This window comes from Canis lupus, chromosome 25 (assembly GCF_048164855.1).
Source record: "Canis lupus baileyi chromosome 25, mCanLup2.hap1, whole genome shotgun sequence".
NCBI classification, from domain to species: Eukaryota; Metazoa; Chordata; class Mammalia; order Carnivora; family Canidae; genus Canis; species Canis lupus.
In genome coordinates this window covers 46,128,512-46,145,577 of record NC_132862.1, presented here as the reverse complement: position 1 = coordinate 46,145,577, position 17,066 = coordinate 46,128,512, and the positions used below count along the sequence as shown (strand labels likewise).

At 41.0% G+C, this 17,066-nt stretch overlaps 1 protein-coding gene across 8 annotated transcripts in view; it reads right to left on the bottom strand.

The window, feature by feature from the left end:
* Nucleotides 1-17,066, bottom strand: part of USP18 (ubiquitin specific peptidase 18) — a 75,750-nt gene that overhangs the window by 42,226 nt on the left and 16,458 nt on the right. For 4 of the 8 annotated variants that reach the window (XM_072799714.1, XM_072799721.1, XM_072799722.1 and 1 more), the window contains exons 2-3: nt 8,336-8,595; nt 7,185-7,281 (exon numbers count right to left, since the gene is read on the bottom strand). In XM_072799714.1, the coding sequence (XP_072655815.1) occupies nt 7,185-7,281; nt 8,336-8,393 (155 nt within the window). In that variant the 5' untranslated portion in view covers nt 8,394-8,595. The remainder of the gene's footprint in view (nt 1-7,184; nt 7,282-8,335; nt 8,596-17,066) is intronic. The other 4 variants (XM_072799716.1, XM_072799720.1, XM_072799717.1 and 1 more) reach the window with 3 other exon arrangements.

The window sequence follows — 17,066 nt, the reverse complement described above, 5'->3', positions numbered from 1 at the left end:
CTAGATAACTTCCAAACCATCCTGGACACCTAGGAATTCAACCTGAGATTTAGAGAGAGAATAGTCGAATGCTACAGAGAGAAGGGTTTTCGCTCCTAACAAGGTAGGAAGGCGGGGAAAAAAAGAAAATAAAAAAGAATCAAGTGGGAGAGGGGCCCCGCGAGAACCTTCGGGACAGGAAAGCCCAGCCCCAGAGAAGTGGAAACTTTAAAAATCCGCACGGGATTCTTCCCTGACAGAAAAGCTCAGCAGGGAAATTGGGCAGAACCACAGGAGGAGGAAGTGAAGCCTCCAGTCTCCTGGAGCCACTACTAGAGGAAGTGCGCCCAAGGAAAGCACGGGCCAATCTCAGTAAAGGGCTGGGCATGCACCCAGCGGGGCATCAGGAAGAAGCCAGTCGGTCAGGTGGGGGCTCCAGACCGAGGGGTCTGCACCCTGTTGCTTTCAGGAGCCACAGCCCCGGAGCGCGATTCCAGCAGCGCAGGCCCCGGATCCCAGGGCTCCAGGGGACAAAGCTCACCATCCTGAGCTCCCCACGTACAGGTGGAGGTGGGGAGGGCACAAAACAGCGAGGACTCTCCTGCTGCCAGGTGCCCCAAGATGTACAGGTCAGTGCCCCCACCCTGGGAGCATCTAGGCCAGTGTGGACTGGGAGACTGCGGGTGGTTACTGGGGAAGCTGACCCCAGAGTTGGAGTCAGTGTTGGCCGCCGCCAGTGTTGTTGTTCCTCCTGGTGTCACCTGGTGCCTGGGAGGGGCGGAGGCCCAGGGAACAGAGGCCTCACAGGGTAAACAGCTCCCACTGAGCCCAGCATCCAGCAGGTGGTGGGGGCATCTCCCCAGGTACACACGCCTGAGAGTCAGCACAGCAGACCCACCCCCAGAAGACCAGCTGGAGGGACAGGGGAAGAACAAATTCTTGACCAAGCAGCGCTGGAAAGCTCCAGGGGAATTCGAGGTATTTATAGTATATAGAACCAAAGGGTACCCCCTCCTTTTTAAAAAATTTTTAAAAATATTTTCCTTTTTTCCATCACATCTCATTTTTATATCAGACTAAAAGTTTCCAATATTTTTTTCTCTTTTCCCACCTTAACTACAATATTTCACCACTTCTTCATTTTTAAGTTTCTTCCTTTTTGACTTCCATATTTCTACAATTACAGGTCTTAGATATATTTTACACTTCTAAATTCCCTTCACCATAATCAACTTATTTTGGGGAGGATATAAAGATAAGTTTTGTTTTGTTTTGTTTTTTGTTTCCTCTGCCTCATTTTGTTCTACAATGGAAGAAGTTAATACCTTCTAAAACATGACCAGCATGCACCCAGTCCAAGTGGAATACCATGCTGGTTCATTCTGTGAGACTATATTCTCTCTTCATTCCCATCCTGCCCTCTTCTTTTATCTCATTTATGTTTTGGTGGTCAATGTTGGGGCTTTCTACAAGTATTGCTGGTTTACATAAATTTGGGACTGAGCATCTTCCAACATACAGAAATTAACATACTCAGAACCAAAGGATCACCATCTAGGACCCCTCAGGTAGATTATATTCTCCCTCCACTACAACTTCGTCACCACCACCATCTCCCAGTCCCCCACCCTTTTTCTTCCTTCTCCTTTCTTTTTCCTCTTTTTTCTCTTTACTTTTGCTTATTTCTCTTCTTTTTTTCTTTTCTTTTTTTCTTCTTCTTTGGGATTCTTGGCCTTTTATTACTTACTACTTTAAAATTGTTTTAAAATTTGTTTTTTGCTTTAGTGGTCCTTTTGTTTAATTTTGTTCTGATCTTTGTTTTCAATTTCTGGTCTCTGACCTCATCAAAATCATCAAGGGTGAAAATTTACTTAGGTCATGGTTGATACTCTGGAGTCAGCCCACTCATACTCAGCACTGAGCAAAATGACTAGAAGTAAGAACTCGCCACAAAAGAAAGAATTAGAAACAGCACTCTCTGCAACAGAGTTATAGAACTTGGATTAAAAGTCGATGTCAGAAAACCAATTCAAAAACACAATTATAAAGCTCCTGGTAGCTCTGGATAAAAAACATAAAGGATTCAAGAGACTTCATGACTGCAGAATTTAGATCTAATCAGGCCAAAGTTAAAAATGAATTAAATGAGATGCAATCCAAGCTGGATGTCCTACTAATGACGAGGGTTAATGAGGTAGAAGAAAGAGTGAGTGACATAGAAGATAAGTTGATGGCAAGGAAGGAAGCTGAGATTAAAAAAAAAAGAAAAACAAAAGACCATGAGGAAAGGTTAAGGGAAATAAATGATAGCCTCAGAAGGAAGAATTTATGTATAATTGCTGTTCCAGAGAGCGCCAAAAGGCCCAGAGGCCCAGAAAGCATATTTGAACGAATCATAGCTCAAACTTCCCTAATTTGGGAAAGGAAACAGGCATTCAGACCCAGGAGATAGAGAGGTACTCCCACACACCGAAAATCAATAAAAACCATTCAACACCTCAACATTTAATAGTGACACTTGCAAATTCCAAAGATAAAGAGAATATCCTTAAGGCAGCAAGAGACAAGAGATCCCTAACTTGTATGGGGAGATATATTAGATTAACAGCAGACCTCTCCACAGAGACCGGGCAGGCCAGAAGGGCTGGCAGGATATATTCAGGGTCCTAAATGAGAAGAACATGCATCCAAGAATACTCTGTCCAGCAAGGCTCTCATTCAGAATAGAAGGAGAGATAAAGAGCTTCCAAGATAGGCAGAAACTGAAAGAATATGTGACCACTAAACCAGCTCTGCAAGAAATATTAAGGGGGACTCTGTAAAAGAAAGAGGAAGTCCAAAGAAATAATCCACAAAAACAGGGAATGAATAGGTATTATGATGGCACCAAATTCATATCTTTCAATATTTACTCTGAACGTAAATGAGCTAAATGATCTCATCAAAAGACTCAGGGTTTCGGACTGGAAGAAAGAGCAAGATCCATCCATTTGCTGTCTACAAGACACTCATTTTAGACAGAAGGACACCTACAGCCTGAAAACGAAAGATTGGAGAACCATTTACCATTCAAATGGTCCTCAAAGAAAGCAGAGGTAGCAATCCTCTATCAGATAAACTAAAGTTTATCCCAAAGACTGTAGTAAGAGATGAAGAGGGACACTATATCATACTTAATGGGTTATCCAACAAGAACCTAACATTCATGAATATTTATGCCTCTAATGTGGGAGCTAACAAGTATATCAATCAATTAATAACCAAAGTAAAGACATACTTAGACTACTTACTACATAAGTAGTCTCCTACATACGTACACAAATAGTAGGAGACTTCAAAATGGCACTTTCTGGAAATGACAGATCTTCTAAGCTCAATATCACCAAAGAAACTTTAAATGATACACCAGACCAGATGGATTTCAGAGCTATATAAAGAACTTTCCATCCAAATGAAACTGAATACACATTCTTCTCAAGTGCACATGGAAAAACTTTATCCAGAATAGACCACATACTGGGTCACATATCAGGTCTAAACCAATACCAAAAGAGTGGGATTGTCCCCTGCATATTTTCAGACCACAATGCTTTGAAACTAGAACTCAATCACAAGAAGAAATTTGGAAGAAACTCAAACACGTGAAGGGGACAGGGCATCCTACTAAAAGATGAAAGGGTCAACCAGGAAATTAGAGAAGAATTAAAAAGATTCATAGAAACTAATGAAAATGAAGATACAACTGTTCAAAATCCTTGGGATACAGCAAGAGCAGGCCTAAGAGGGAAATACATGGCAATACAAGCTCCCCTCAAAAAATTGGAAAGAACTCAAATACAGAGCTAACCTCTCACTTAAAGGAACTGGAGAAAGAAGAGCAACTAAAATCTACACCAAGCAGAAGAAGACAGATAATAAAGATTCAAGCAGAACTCAATTAAATAGAGACCAGAAGAACTGCAGAAAAGATGAACAAAACCAGGACTTGGTTCCTTGAAAAAATTAACAAGATAGATGAACCATTAGCCAGCCTTATTAAAAAGAAAAGGGAAAGACTCAAATTAATAAAACCATGAATGAAATAGAGAGATCAAAACCAATACCAAGGAAATACAACCGATTTTAAACACAAAATATGAGCAGCTAAACACCAATAAATTAGGCAATCTAGAAGTGGATGTATTTCTGGTAAACCACAAACTACCAAAACTGGAAAAGGAAGAAACAGAAAACCTGAACATGCCAATAACCAGGGAGGATATTGGGGCAGTCAGCAAAAACCTCCCAAGACACAAAAGTCCAGAGCAGGATGACTTCCCAGGGCAATACAATCAAACATTTAATAGGAAACAATACCTATTCTACTAAAGCTGTTCTGAAAGATAGAAAGAGATGGAATACTTCCAAGCTCGTTTAATGAGGCCAGCATCACCTTATCCAAACTAGACAAAGACCCCACCAAAAAGGAGAATTCTAGACCATGATGAACATGGATGCAAAAATTATCAACAAGATAGGATCCAACAGTACGTTAAGAAGATTATTCACCATGACCAAGTGGGATTTATCCCTGGGATGCTAAGACAGTTCAACACTCGTAAAACATTCAATGTGATGGATTATATCAGCAAGAGAAAAAAACAAGAACCATATGATCCTCTCAAAAGATGCAGAAAAAGCATTTGACAAAATACAGCATCCATTCCCAATCAAAACTCTTGGGAGTGTAGGGATAGAGGGAACACTCCTCAGCATCTTAAAAGCTATCTACGAAAAGCCCACAGCAAATATTCTCAAAGGGAAAAAACTGAGAGCCTTTCCCCTAAGAACAGGAGCATGCCAGGGATGTCCACTCTCACCACTGCTATTCAACAGAGTACTAGAAGTCCTAGCCTCAGCAATCAGACAGAAAAGAAATAAAAGGCATTCAAAAAGGCAAAGAAGAAGTCAAACTCTCCCTCTTCACCAATGACATGATACTGTACATAGAAAACCCAAAAGACTCCGCCTCAAGATTGCTAGAACTCATACAGCAATGTGGCAGTGTGGCAGGATACAAAATCAATGCCCAGAAATCAGTGGAATTTCTATACACTAACAATGAGACTGAAGAAAGAGAAATTAAGGAGTCAATCCCATTTACAACTGCACCCAAAAGCATAAGATACCTAGAAATAAACCTAACCAAAGAGGTTAGGATCTATACCCTAAAAACTATATAACACTTCTGAAAGAAATTGAGGAAGACACACAGAGATGGAAAAATATTCCATGTTCATGGATTGGCAGAATTAATATTGTGAAAATGTCAATGTTACCCAGGGCAATTTACACATTTAATGCAAGTCCTATCAAAATACCATGGACTTTCTCTCTTCAGAGAGTTGGACAAATCATCTAAGATTTGTGTGGAAGCAAAAAAGACCCGAATAGCCAGGGGAATATTAAAAAAGAAAACAGCTGAGGGCATTACAATGCCAGATTTCAGGTTGTACTACAAAGCTGTGGTCATCAAGACAGTGTGGTACTGGCACAAAAAAAGACACATAGATCAATGGAACAGAATAGAGAACCCAGAAGTGGACCCTCAACTTTACGGTCAACTAATATTCGACAAAGGAGGAAAGACTATCCACTGGAAGAAAGACAGTCTCTTCAATAAATGGTGCTGGGAAAATTGAACATCCACATGCAGAAGAATGAAACTAGACCACTCTCTTGCACCATACACAAAGATAATCTCAAAATGGATGAAAGATCTAAATGTGAGACAAGATGCCATCAAAATCCTAGAGGAGAACACAGGCAACACCCTTTTTGAACTCGGCCACAGTAACTTCTTGCAAGATACATCCACAAATACAAAAGAAACAAAAGCAAAAATGAACTATTGGGACTTCATCAAGATAAGAAGCTTTTGTACAGCAAAGGATACAGTCAACAAAACTCAAAGACAACCTACAGAATGGGAGAAGATATTTCCAAATGACCGATCAGATAAAGGGCTAGTTTCCAAAATCTATAAAGAACTGATTAAACTCAACACCAAAGAAACAAACAATCCAATCATGAAATGGGCAAAAGACATGAACAGAAATCTCCCAGAGGAAGACATAGACATGGCCAACACGCACATGAGAAAATGCTCCGCATCCCTTGCCATCAGGGAAATACAAATCCAAACCACAATGAGATACCACCTCACACCAGTGAGAATGGGGCAAATTAACAAGGCAGGAAACCACAAATGTTGGAGAGGATGTGGAGAAAGGGGAACCCTCTTGCACTGTTGCTGGGAATGTGAACTGGGGCAGCCACTCTGGAAAACTGTGTGGAGGTTCCTCAAAGAGTCAAAAATAGATCTGCCCTACGACCCAGCAATTGCACTGTTGGGGATTTACCCCAAAGATACAGATGCAAAGAAACGCCAGGACACCTGCACCCCGATGTTTATAGCAGCAATGTCCACAACAGCCAAACTGTGGAAGGAGCCTCGGTGTCCATCTAAAGATGAATGGATAAAGAAGATGTGGTTTATGTATACAATGGAATATTACTCAGCCATTAGAAATGACAAATACCCACCATTTGCTTCAACGTGGATGGAACTGGAGGGTATTATGCTGAGTGAAATAAGTCAATCGGAGAAGGACAAACATTATATGGTCTATTCATTTGGGGAATATAAAAAATAGTGAAAGGGAATAAAGGGGAAAGGAGAAAAATTAGTGGGAAATATCAGAAAGGGAGACAGAACATGAGAGACTCCTAACTCTGGGAAACGAACTAGGGGTGGTAGAAGGGGAGGTGGGGGTGGCGTGGGGGTGACTGGGTGGCGGGCACTGAGGGGGGCACTTGATGGGATGAGCACTGGGTATTATTCTGTATGTTGGAAAATTAAACACCAAAAAAATAAATTTATATAAAAAAAGTACAAGTCACTGCGAAAGATTATATATGTGGGGGATCCCTGGGTGACTCAGCGATTTAGCACCTGCCTTAGGTTTAGGGTGTGATCCTGGAGACCCAGGATCGAGTCCCACATCAGGCTCCCTGCATGGAGCTTGCTTCTCTCACTGCCTATGTCTCTGCCTCTCTCTCTCTCTCTCTCTGTGTCTCTCATGAATAAATAAAATCTCTTAAAAATTATATATGTGAAAATGTACAGTAATATATATGCTTATCAGCCTGAATAATAGTCTTACCTCTTCAATATCTTGGTGAATCCCACATTCATAATTAATATCTGAATCAAGGAGTTAAGACAGCAGGTCTGTCCAATGTTGTGTAAACCAACAGGGCCTATATAGAAAAGAGAAAAAAATACTGAGGACAAGATCAAGCTAAGCAATTTAACAAAAATCAAATGTCTTTCTAAGATCTAACAAGGACATGAAATCCCACAAAATTCTCTCAGAGGTACAAAGACTTCACTAAAGAGCTTGCAACCAAATTGGAGAGGAGGGATAAAGCATGGGACTCTGAAAAGCAAACTAGTAGTAAAACTTTTGATAGTTCATTAGGAAAAGAGAGCTGTCACAAGAAAGTATTATGCAATGTCAAATGAATAGTACAAGCAATTGTTATAAAAGCAAAGAGAAAGAAAGAAACTACAGAAAGTATAACTGGGAGCATTATGAGTTCCTCCCACTCAAGCTGTTCCTTATAGAGTTGAGTCAGAATGGGCATATATGACTCTAGTCTGAACTAGAGTTCAGACTCCAGTGAACAGGATCCTACCTAGTCCCCACCAGTTGAAAAATATCAGGGGAAGAAAACTCTGGGAGAGATTCACTAATCTAAGCTCACCTCCAGAGGCTGGAAGCCAAAAGGAATTTATGAAGATGTGAGAAAACCAAAAGATAGCATTTCTCTGAAGTCTCCTTTCCCAACCCAACTTGGGGTCATCTGACCTCACAAAGTGAGTAATTTAAGAGGGAGGTAAAACCACTAAACTCAGAGTTCCTGAGGAAAGGATTTTTGTGTATATGAGATAGGGTATTAAGATAAAAAAAAATCCAGGGACAGTAAATATTCACAGATTTTGGCTCCTGAATCAGCAGAAGAACCTCTAGACACACTAGCACACAGGTGCAACAGTAAAGGCAGGAACTAATGCTGAGTGCCACTATATGCCAAGCATTAATTTGAGGCACTTTCCACAGATTATTTCATTTACCCCTCCCAACAACCTTATGTACTCAGTACTAGGATTATGCCCACTTTACAGATGCAGAAATGGAGGCACATGAAATCAGGAGTCATTAACCACAAAGCTCTACTGGTTCAGAATACAGTAGGTGAGCAAAGTATTTCTATACAGCCAAAAAGAGAAAAATGTGAGGGATCTAATGACCATGAGGACAGTCCCAGGCGCTGAGGCACTCCCTTCGCTGCTCCTTCTTCCTCTTCATATTGTTCTCTTCCTTATTTTCAGTGGGTTCTGCTGAGAAATGCTGAGACTCAGCCAGGATGCACTGGCAAGTTACCTCAGGAACCCCAACACCTGACCCATTAGTGATCACTCCAAAATCCCCAGGCTACTGGCTGCCCGGCTTGTCTTCAGGACTGCACACTTCCAGGAAGAGTTCACCTGAGTCAGCTTTGGTGGGAGCTCTGTGAAAACACACCACAGCTAGGTAAGAATAAGGGAGAAGGAAAGCATATCCATGTGATCAGTTCTGATTCCAAAGAGACAAGTCACGTGGATGGAGGCAAAACATATTATGCTAAGTGAAATAAGTCATTCAGAGAAAGACAAAAATGTATGATCTCACTCGTGTGGAATTTAAGAAAGAAAATAGATGAACATATGGGAAGGGGACAGAGGGAAAAAAAGGAGAGAGGGGAACAAGCCATAAGTGACTCTTACCAATAAAGAACAAACTGAGGGTCTATTGACTAATATATGTAGTTAGAACTTGACTTTCTGGGAATCTGCTGAAAATCAATGAATGAATGAACGAACAAGCAAACAGCCAGCCAGCCAGCCAGCCAGCCAAACCAACCAACCAACCAACCAACCAACCAACCAACCAACCAACACCTCAGAAGGTTTCAAGACACGTGCCTACAAAGGATCATGGATCATTACAAAACTGAAAACATCAGTATCTGCTTCGCCAAGTTGGCCCTAGGAGATTCTACAGGATATTATAGAGTTGTCACCAAATGTAGCTCCTTTACTATTGAGAAGTTCTCACTCTCTTACGTAGATAAAGACCAGATAAAAATGAATATAAAAACCTTGCTGTTCTGGGCAGGTAAAGGAATAAAAATATTGTCTTTTCTTCTCTGCTCACAATCTCTTCTCAAGAGTAGACTACCAATGCAAGAAAACTTTGGCATTTTAAGAGAGAAGAGCTAAATCTCAATGTTATACCAGTGTACTTGTAAAACTCACTTCTCCCAATCTCAGTCTGTCCAGACAATGCATAAAATTCCATTTCAAAAAGTCTCCTTCAGGGACACCTGGGTGGCTCAGCGGTTGAGCATCTCTGCCTTTACCTCGGGGCATCATCCCAGGGTCCTGGGATCAGGTCCCACATCGGGTTTCCTGCGGGGAGCCTGCTTCTCCCTCTGCCTATGTCTCTGCCTCTCTCTCTCTCTCTCTCTCTGTCTCTCATGAATACATAAGTAAAATCTTTTTAAAAAAAAGGATCAATCTGAGGGTTGATGGAGGGAGGTTTGTGGAGGATGGGCTAGATGGGGGGATAGGCATTAAACAAGGCACTTACCTGCAATGCCGTGGATGGAACTAGAGGGTTTTATCTGTCCGATAAAGACAAATATGTATCATATGTGGAATTTAAGAAACAAAACATAGGGGAAGGGAAGGAAAAATAAGTTAGAAACAGAAAGGGCAAACATAAAAGATTCTTAACTACAGGAAACACATTGAAGGTTGCTGGAGGGGAGGGGGTTAAGGAGATGGGGTAACTGGGTGATAAGCATGAAGGAAGCACGTGATGGAATGAGCACTGGGAGGATGACAGAACATGAGAGACTCCTAACTCTGGGAAATGACCAAAGGGTAGTGGAAAGGGAGGTGGGCGGGGGGGTTGGGGTGACTGGGTGACAGGCACTGAGGGGAGCACTTGAAAGGATGAGCACTGGGTGATATGCTATATGCTGGCAAATTGAACTCCAATTAAAAAATAATAAAATAATAAAAATAAATAAAAATTACAAAAAGAATGAGCACTGGGTGTTATATGCAACTGATGAATCACTGAATTCTACTCTGAAACTAATAATATACTATATGTTAAGTATATTGAATTTAAATAAAAATAAATTAAATTGAATTTAAGTAAAAATTTAAAAATAAATAAATAGGGCACTTGTGATGAGCACTGGGTGTTATATGTAAGTGATGAATCACTGAATTCTATTCCAAGAAACCAATATTGCACTGTATGTTAACCAATAAAATTAAAAAACAAAAAGATAAATCTTAAAGGGAAAGAAATGTTCGGCTTATAAAACTCTAGGGTTAAAACTGAAAACTAAACTATACATTCCTTACCTCTCCCACATGTTTCCGTTTTTTTTCTTCTTCAGAGCAGACAGCCATATGCTTTTTCCCGTAGGTTCTCTACTCTGGCAAATAGCACAACATTCACCAAGGGGGTCCAGACCAGAAACCTGGGTATCTCTTTTCTTCTCACCCCCAGGCCCAATCATTAAGGACTGTCAATTCTACCACTTAAAGGTTTGCTCACAGGCATTCTCCTTGCTAACCATACCCTTGACTTCCTGGGAAACCTGTCCTGGCTCCTCAGCTGAGCCTCCACATTGTCTATGTGTCCGTGCACTTTGTACTCAGAGCTCTTCAAATAATTGGTTTGCCATATTCTACTGTGGGGAACAGCTATGTCTCCATAGCTGGAGGAGTACTGGAGAGTGGTGCACCACTCAGACTCTTCCTGCAGGGCAGACATGATTTCTCAGGCAGCACTGGTTGACAGCTCCCCACTGAATCCCTGTCCAGTAATTTACCCTTGAGAAGAAATGTATCCCTATCCTGTGACTGGACAATAGAGAGTATAAAACTCTTATCACCTTGCCTCAAGGTGATATAGCTCTGAGGGGCCATCCAGCCCCTTAAGATCAGCTAAGGCCTCTGATGCAAGTATCTGCCAGGACAACTCCTCCCTCTGCCCATCCCTGCTTTTCTCACCTCTCCAAATTGTTGTTCCCAAGGGTACTCCCCAGTAAACCTCCTGCATACACATCTCAGAGTTTCAGCATCTGACCTGAGACCCTAAACTGTGAACATCTGGAAGGCAGGGAATGTGTATCTTCAATTGCTACCATTACACTTTGCACAGAGCATAGTGGGAATTCAATAAATAACCACTGAATGAGTGAATGAATAATGAACGAATGAACACATACATGAATAAGGATCTATATGGAACAAAGAACTGTTTTCAAATATCGAAAATACTATCATGTGGAAGAGACACGATTAGATTTAATTATATTTCTTGTCTTTGGGGCATGAGGGTGGGGGAGGTCAAATGACCTGATGTATGAAAACTATTAAGAAATAGATTTCAGGGATCCCTGGGTGGCGCAGAGGTTTAGCGCCTGCCTTTGGCCCAGGGCGCGATCCTGGAGACCCGGGATTGAAACCCACGTCGGGCTCCCAGTGCATGGAGCCTGCTTCTCCCTCTGCCTGTGTCTCTGCCTCTCTCTCTCTCTCTCACTGTGTGCCTATCATAAATAAATAAAATAAAATAAAATAAAAAATTTTAAAAAAAGAAATAGATTTCATTTCAAAATAAAGAACTTTCTCACAGCTGGCAAGCCAACTCCAGAAGCAGTAATTTGTATGTAAGCAGAGGCTAGGCAAGCCCTTGAAAGAGAGTGTAGAAAAGAACTGAATGATGGGTGGAGGCTGAGATCTGTTGTTTACCTTCCAAACCCGAAGCTTCTGATCCCCTCTAGATACTCATTTTAATTCAAGTGGAAGCATTCAAATGTGTCCCACTGAATTATGTATTCTGGAGAATTACCATGGCAGCTGCAGAGAGAAATCACTGTTGTTCCTAGAGAAGACAGTCCCCTTATACATATATAAGGTTTTCCACCAAGGAAAGAAATATACATATATATATATTAATTTTTATTACAATTTTTAAGGTTGTTATTTTTCAGATAATGCTAACTTATAAAGAATATTTGTAAAATTCAGAAACATAAAATGAAGAAAACTTACATCATTCATTATCCTAGGATCTGAGGATAACTACTACTTGGTATGCACCAAGTCTTTTTTCTTATGTATTTTTGTGTGTGTGTGTGAGAGAGAGAACAGGTGAGGAATACAGGGAGAGGGAGACAGAATCCCAAGCAGGCTCCACATTCAGCACAGAATCCCACTCGGGGCTTGATCTCATGACACTGAGACTGTGACCTGAGCCGAAATCAAGAGTTGGATGTTTAACCAACTGAGCCCCCTAGGTGTCCTTTTTCCTAAATATGTTTTACATGGCTGATATTTTACTTTTTTTCTCATTTCACATTATAACATGAATTTTCCCAAGCTCTTCATAAATACCTTTTGATGACTGATACAACAATAAAACATTGTGGAGTATTCTGGTTCTTTTTCAATATTTTACAATTATAACAAATACACTTTGGTGAACATTTTTAGGCATGAAACTTTTTTCTACCTATTTGATGTTTTTTCATGCAAACTAACACAACAAAACTTAGCTATAAATGAGGTCATATTAACCACGTAACCCAAATTCCCCCCTACTCTTTTACTTTCTCCTGACAACACAGACTTCAACCACCCATAAATGCTCCCAGGCATATTTTGGAATCTTAAGAGGAGTCTCTTATGTGTTTTGGAACAAGGTGACAACCACTGTACCCTACCTCTGCCCACTCCCGAATTTCCACTATACCTGCAAGGCAATGCAAGGTAAAACAATCAGTGAATTAAGGTTCCTTCCTATTTCCAAGTAGGGGCTTGATGTGGAAGTGGGATACATGCCCAGGTCCTCCCACTGCCCTGTGCCCTTCGATTTCACCAAATTCCTTCTGAAAGGGCTTCACCCTCTGCCTGCAGCTGCTCTCTGTCCAGAGCTTTCAGTTCTGTGCCCAGGTCTAAGTTGGGAAGCATAAACTATCCTGTCTTCTCTACGTGTCTACCCAGGGGCATACATGCAAGATTTCCTTATTTGTTCCCCTCTTTCCATGCAAGTAAATCTGCAGCCCTCTAACTATTCTGATCATCAGAAACAACCAGACATTTTATCAAGGTTTAGGACAGATGCTTAGAAATGTAATTATAGGGGATTCCTGGGTGGCTCAGCCGTTTGGCACCTGCCTTTGGCCCGAGGTGTGATCTTGGAGTCCCAGGATCGAGTCCCACATTGGGCTCCCTACATGGAGCCTGCTTCTCACTCTGCCTGTGTCTCTGCCTCTTTCTGTCTCTCATGAATAAATAAATAAAAATCTTTAGAAATTTAATTACAATAGGATAATTGGGTAATGGGTATTAACCCTCAAGGGCATGTGTGTGATGAGCACTGGGTGTTATACACAACTAATAAATTATTGAACACTACATCTGAAACTAATGATAATTGAATTTAAATTTTAAAAAGCAATGTAATTACAAGGTTGAAGTATACAATGTTTGAGATTCTTAATATATGTTGCTAAATACCTTGTACCAGTTTATACACCAACCAGTGGGTGTGAGCAACCCATCAGAACCCAAGGGTTAAATGAAATAACCTAAGTTCACCGATGTTTACAAGGACAGGCTTTCTGGAAAAAAGTGAGTCTTGAATTAGGTTTATTAAAGAAGAAAGGGTATAGTTTGAAATAAGGGGCATCCTGAGGCAAAGCAGGTGATATACAAAGATCAGTGGTTGGAGAAGAGAATATGGGGAAAAGTGTACAAAGGATCATATAAGCAGATTTGCATAAGTAAATCCAAACCAGGATTAGAATAAAATGTAAAAATTCCAAAATTTTAATTTTTATAAAAAGTAACTGGCCACTAGTAGTCAGGGAAACGCAAATCACGACCACAATGAGATACCATTTTATACTATTCAATTGGCAACAATGAAGAATTCTGACTGAACCAAGTGTTGGAGAGGATGTGAATAAATAGGATCGTTTATATACTATCAGGGAAGGCATGCAAAATGGTACAATCACGTGGGAAAACAATTTGGTATCATCTTCTAAGGTTAAACATTCACTTAACTTCAACCAAAAAATTCCAAAAGAAATTCTTACATGAAAAAAATAAATAAAAAATAAAAATAAAAAAAATAAATTCTTACATGTCCCTGCAGACATATAAAAGAAAGTTCTTAGCAGTACTGTTTATAATAGCAAAAACATGGGGGAGGGCAGCCCTGGTGGCTCAGCGGTTTAGCACTGCCTTCAGCCCAGGGCCTGATCCTAGAGACCTGGGATCGAGTCCCACGTCAGGCTCCCTGCATGGAGCCCACTTCTCCCTCTGCCTATGTCTCTGCCTCTCTCTCTCTCTTCCTCATGAATAAATAAATATTTTTTAAAAACATGGGGGGAAAAATCCAAGCTTTCAATTCAATGCTGTAATAAAGTTATACAATGAAATAATATTCATCAGTTGCATATGAATGAACTACAGTACATGTCATAATATGGTGACTCTTAGAAACATAATAAGTCAAAATATATTCAAATTCAAGGAATCAAAATATATTCAAACTCAAAATATATTCAAACTATGTTGTTTAGGAATCAATGTATATGTGTATGATAAAGTTTTTTAGATAAATAATGAAAACTGCAAGGATCAGATGTGACTGACCTGTGATGGGGAGGAAGACAGATGAGACCAGTGGAGAGCATGTTATTGCTAGCAACAGTCTTGTTTGGGGGTGAGGAGGCTTCCTAAAGGTTTTATTATTAATTAAGTAATTAATTGGAACTTGGAGTCAAGGCTAATGGTCTGAGGAAGACATGGTCTAACACAGGCCTGAAAGAATCATTCCCTCTGCACAGAATTTATACCACAGCTCAAGCAGTTAAGGCAGAATTAACACAACTGATGACAAATCTGAACTTATGACAAGTCACTTTGTGTACTTTCCCCAACAACACTGAGTTTTAGTTGATTATGATGAGGAGTCCTGAAAGGCAGATGTGCTGTTCACAAAGCTCTTAATGTAGTGTGTTCTAGTGGAAAAAATTAAGCCAAACTAAGTTTGGGTATGTAGGCACTGTCCCCTAGTGGAATATGTAAAGAATATCCAGGTGGAAATGAGGTGAAGAAAGACTGCCAAGCAGTATACCAAGTAAATAAAAGTGAGCACACATTAAACAACATATAATAGAGAGGAGCCAAGATGGTGGAATTGTAGGGGTCCTCATTTCAGCTAGTCCCCTCAATTTAGCTAGATAACTATCAAGCCATCATGAACACATGAATTCAACCTGAGATATAAGAAAAGAATGGCTGAAACTTTACAAATATAAAAGTGCCCACTTTTTGCAAGGTAGGACTGAGGAGAAGAGAAATGGAGGGGATATATCAGAAGACAAACGGTGGGGGAGGGAGCCATTGTAAGCCGCCACAGAAAAATGATGCAGCCCTGGAGCTCAAAATCAGGACCTGTAGAAATCTGCTCCTGTGAGTTATCTCCCTGCCTGAAAGGTGCTCAGTGGTGAAGTGGGGCAGAATTGCAGGTTGGACAGGGTGGGTCTCAATATCCCTGGAGCCACAGAAAGAACAGGGGTGCCTGAGCCAGCAGAGTTCCCAAGCACTGGAGCAGGAAATGGGTTTAGGTCAGTAAGTCTGGGAGAAGGCTCAGCTTCTTGTGCCATAAACCACTAACTGCCAAGGGATCAGGTGACCACTCTCTGTGCTGGATCCCTACAAAGGACTGGAACACAGCACCTTTCTCTGGGAGAGGCAGAGCCGGCACACACTGTAGGGGTAAACACTTTCCATCCAAGAGCCCTGCAATGGACAGAAGCAGGGTGATCCTCCACTTTCGCTGGGAGGGGTGGGAAAGGTGTGCATACAAGCAGGCAAAAGCCCCACTAGGGCTCTGCAAATTGCACAAATCAGTGTCCCCCGCCTGCCCCCTCCCCCAGGATCTGAGTGGGTGGACACGATAGGAGTCTATAGTTTGGCACATGGCATTTTTTTTCTTTTTCCTTTCACTTTCAAAAGAGGCCCAAAAGAAACGAACTAGGGGTGGTGGAAGGGGAGGAGGGTGGGGGGTGGGGGTGACTGGGTGACGGGCACTGAGGGGGGCACTTGACGGGATGAGCACTGGGTGTTATTCTGTATGTTGGCAAATTGAACACCAATAAAAAATAAATTTATTATTTAAAAAAAAAGAGGTCCAAAAGACTCCAGGAACAAAGACCTCACATGGCAAACTGCATACACTGAGCCCAGCCACTTAGCAAGGGGCAGGGGCATCTCCACCCAGGCACAGACACCTGAGAATCAGCCCAGTAAGCCCCTCCCCCAGAAGACCAGCTGGAAGAACAGGCAAACAACAAGTTTACTGACAAAGCCTCGCTGGAAAACTCCAGGACTGAGGGAAAATAGTATGTAGAAATCAAGGTTTCTCTCTTATGATGTGTTTATATTTCAGGTTAAAATTTTCCAATATTTTTTTCTTTTCTCTCATCTCAGTTTAGTGTATTATCAATTCTTCAGTTTTAAGTTTTCTTCTTTTTTAACTTTGATATTTCACAATTACATGTTATACATAGATTCATTTCTTTTTTTTTTAATTTTTATTTATTTGTGATAGTCACAGAGAGAGAGAGAGAATGAGGCAGAGACACAAGCAGAGGGAGAAGCAGGCTCCACGTACCAGGAGCCCGACGTGGGACTCGATCCCGGGTCTCCAGGATCGCGCCCTGGGCCAAAGGCAGGCGCCAAACCGCTGCGCCACCCAGGGATCCCCCATAGATTCATTTCTGGCTAACTTTTCACCATATTCAATTTTAATTTTATATATATATATATGTATATATTGCTTTTTTAATATAATTTTGGAATTTAGTACTTTCTAACAAACAGACTAAAATACACT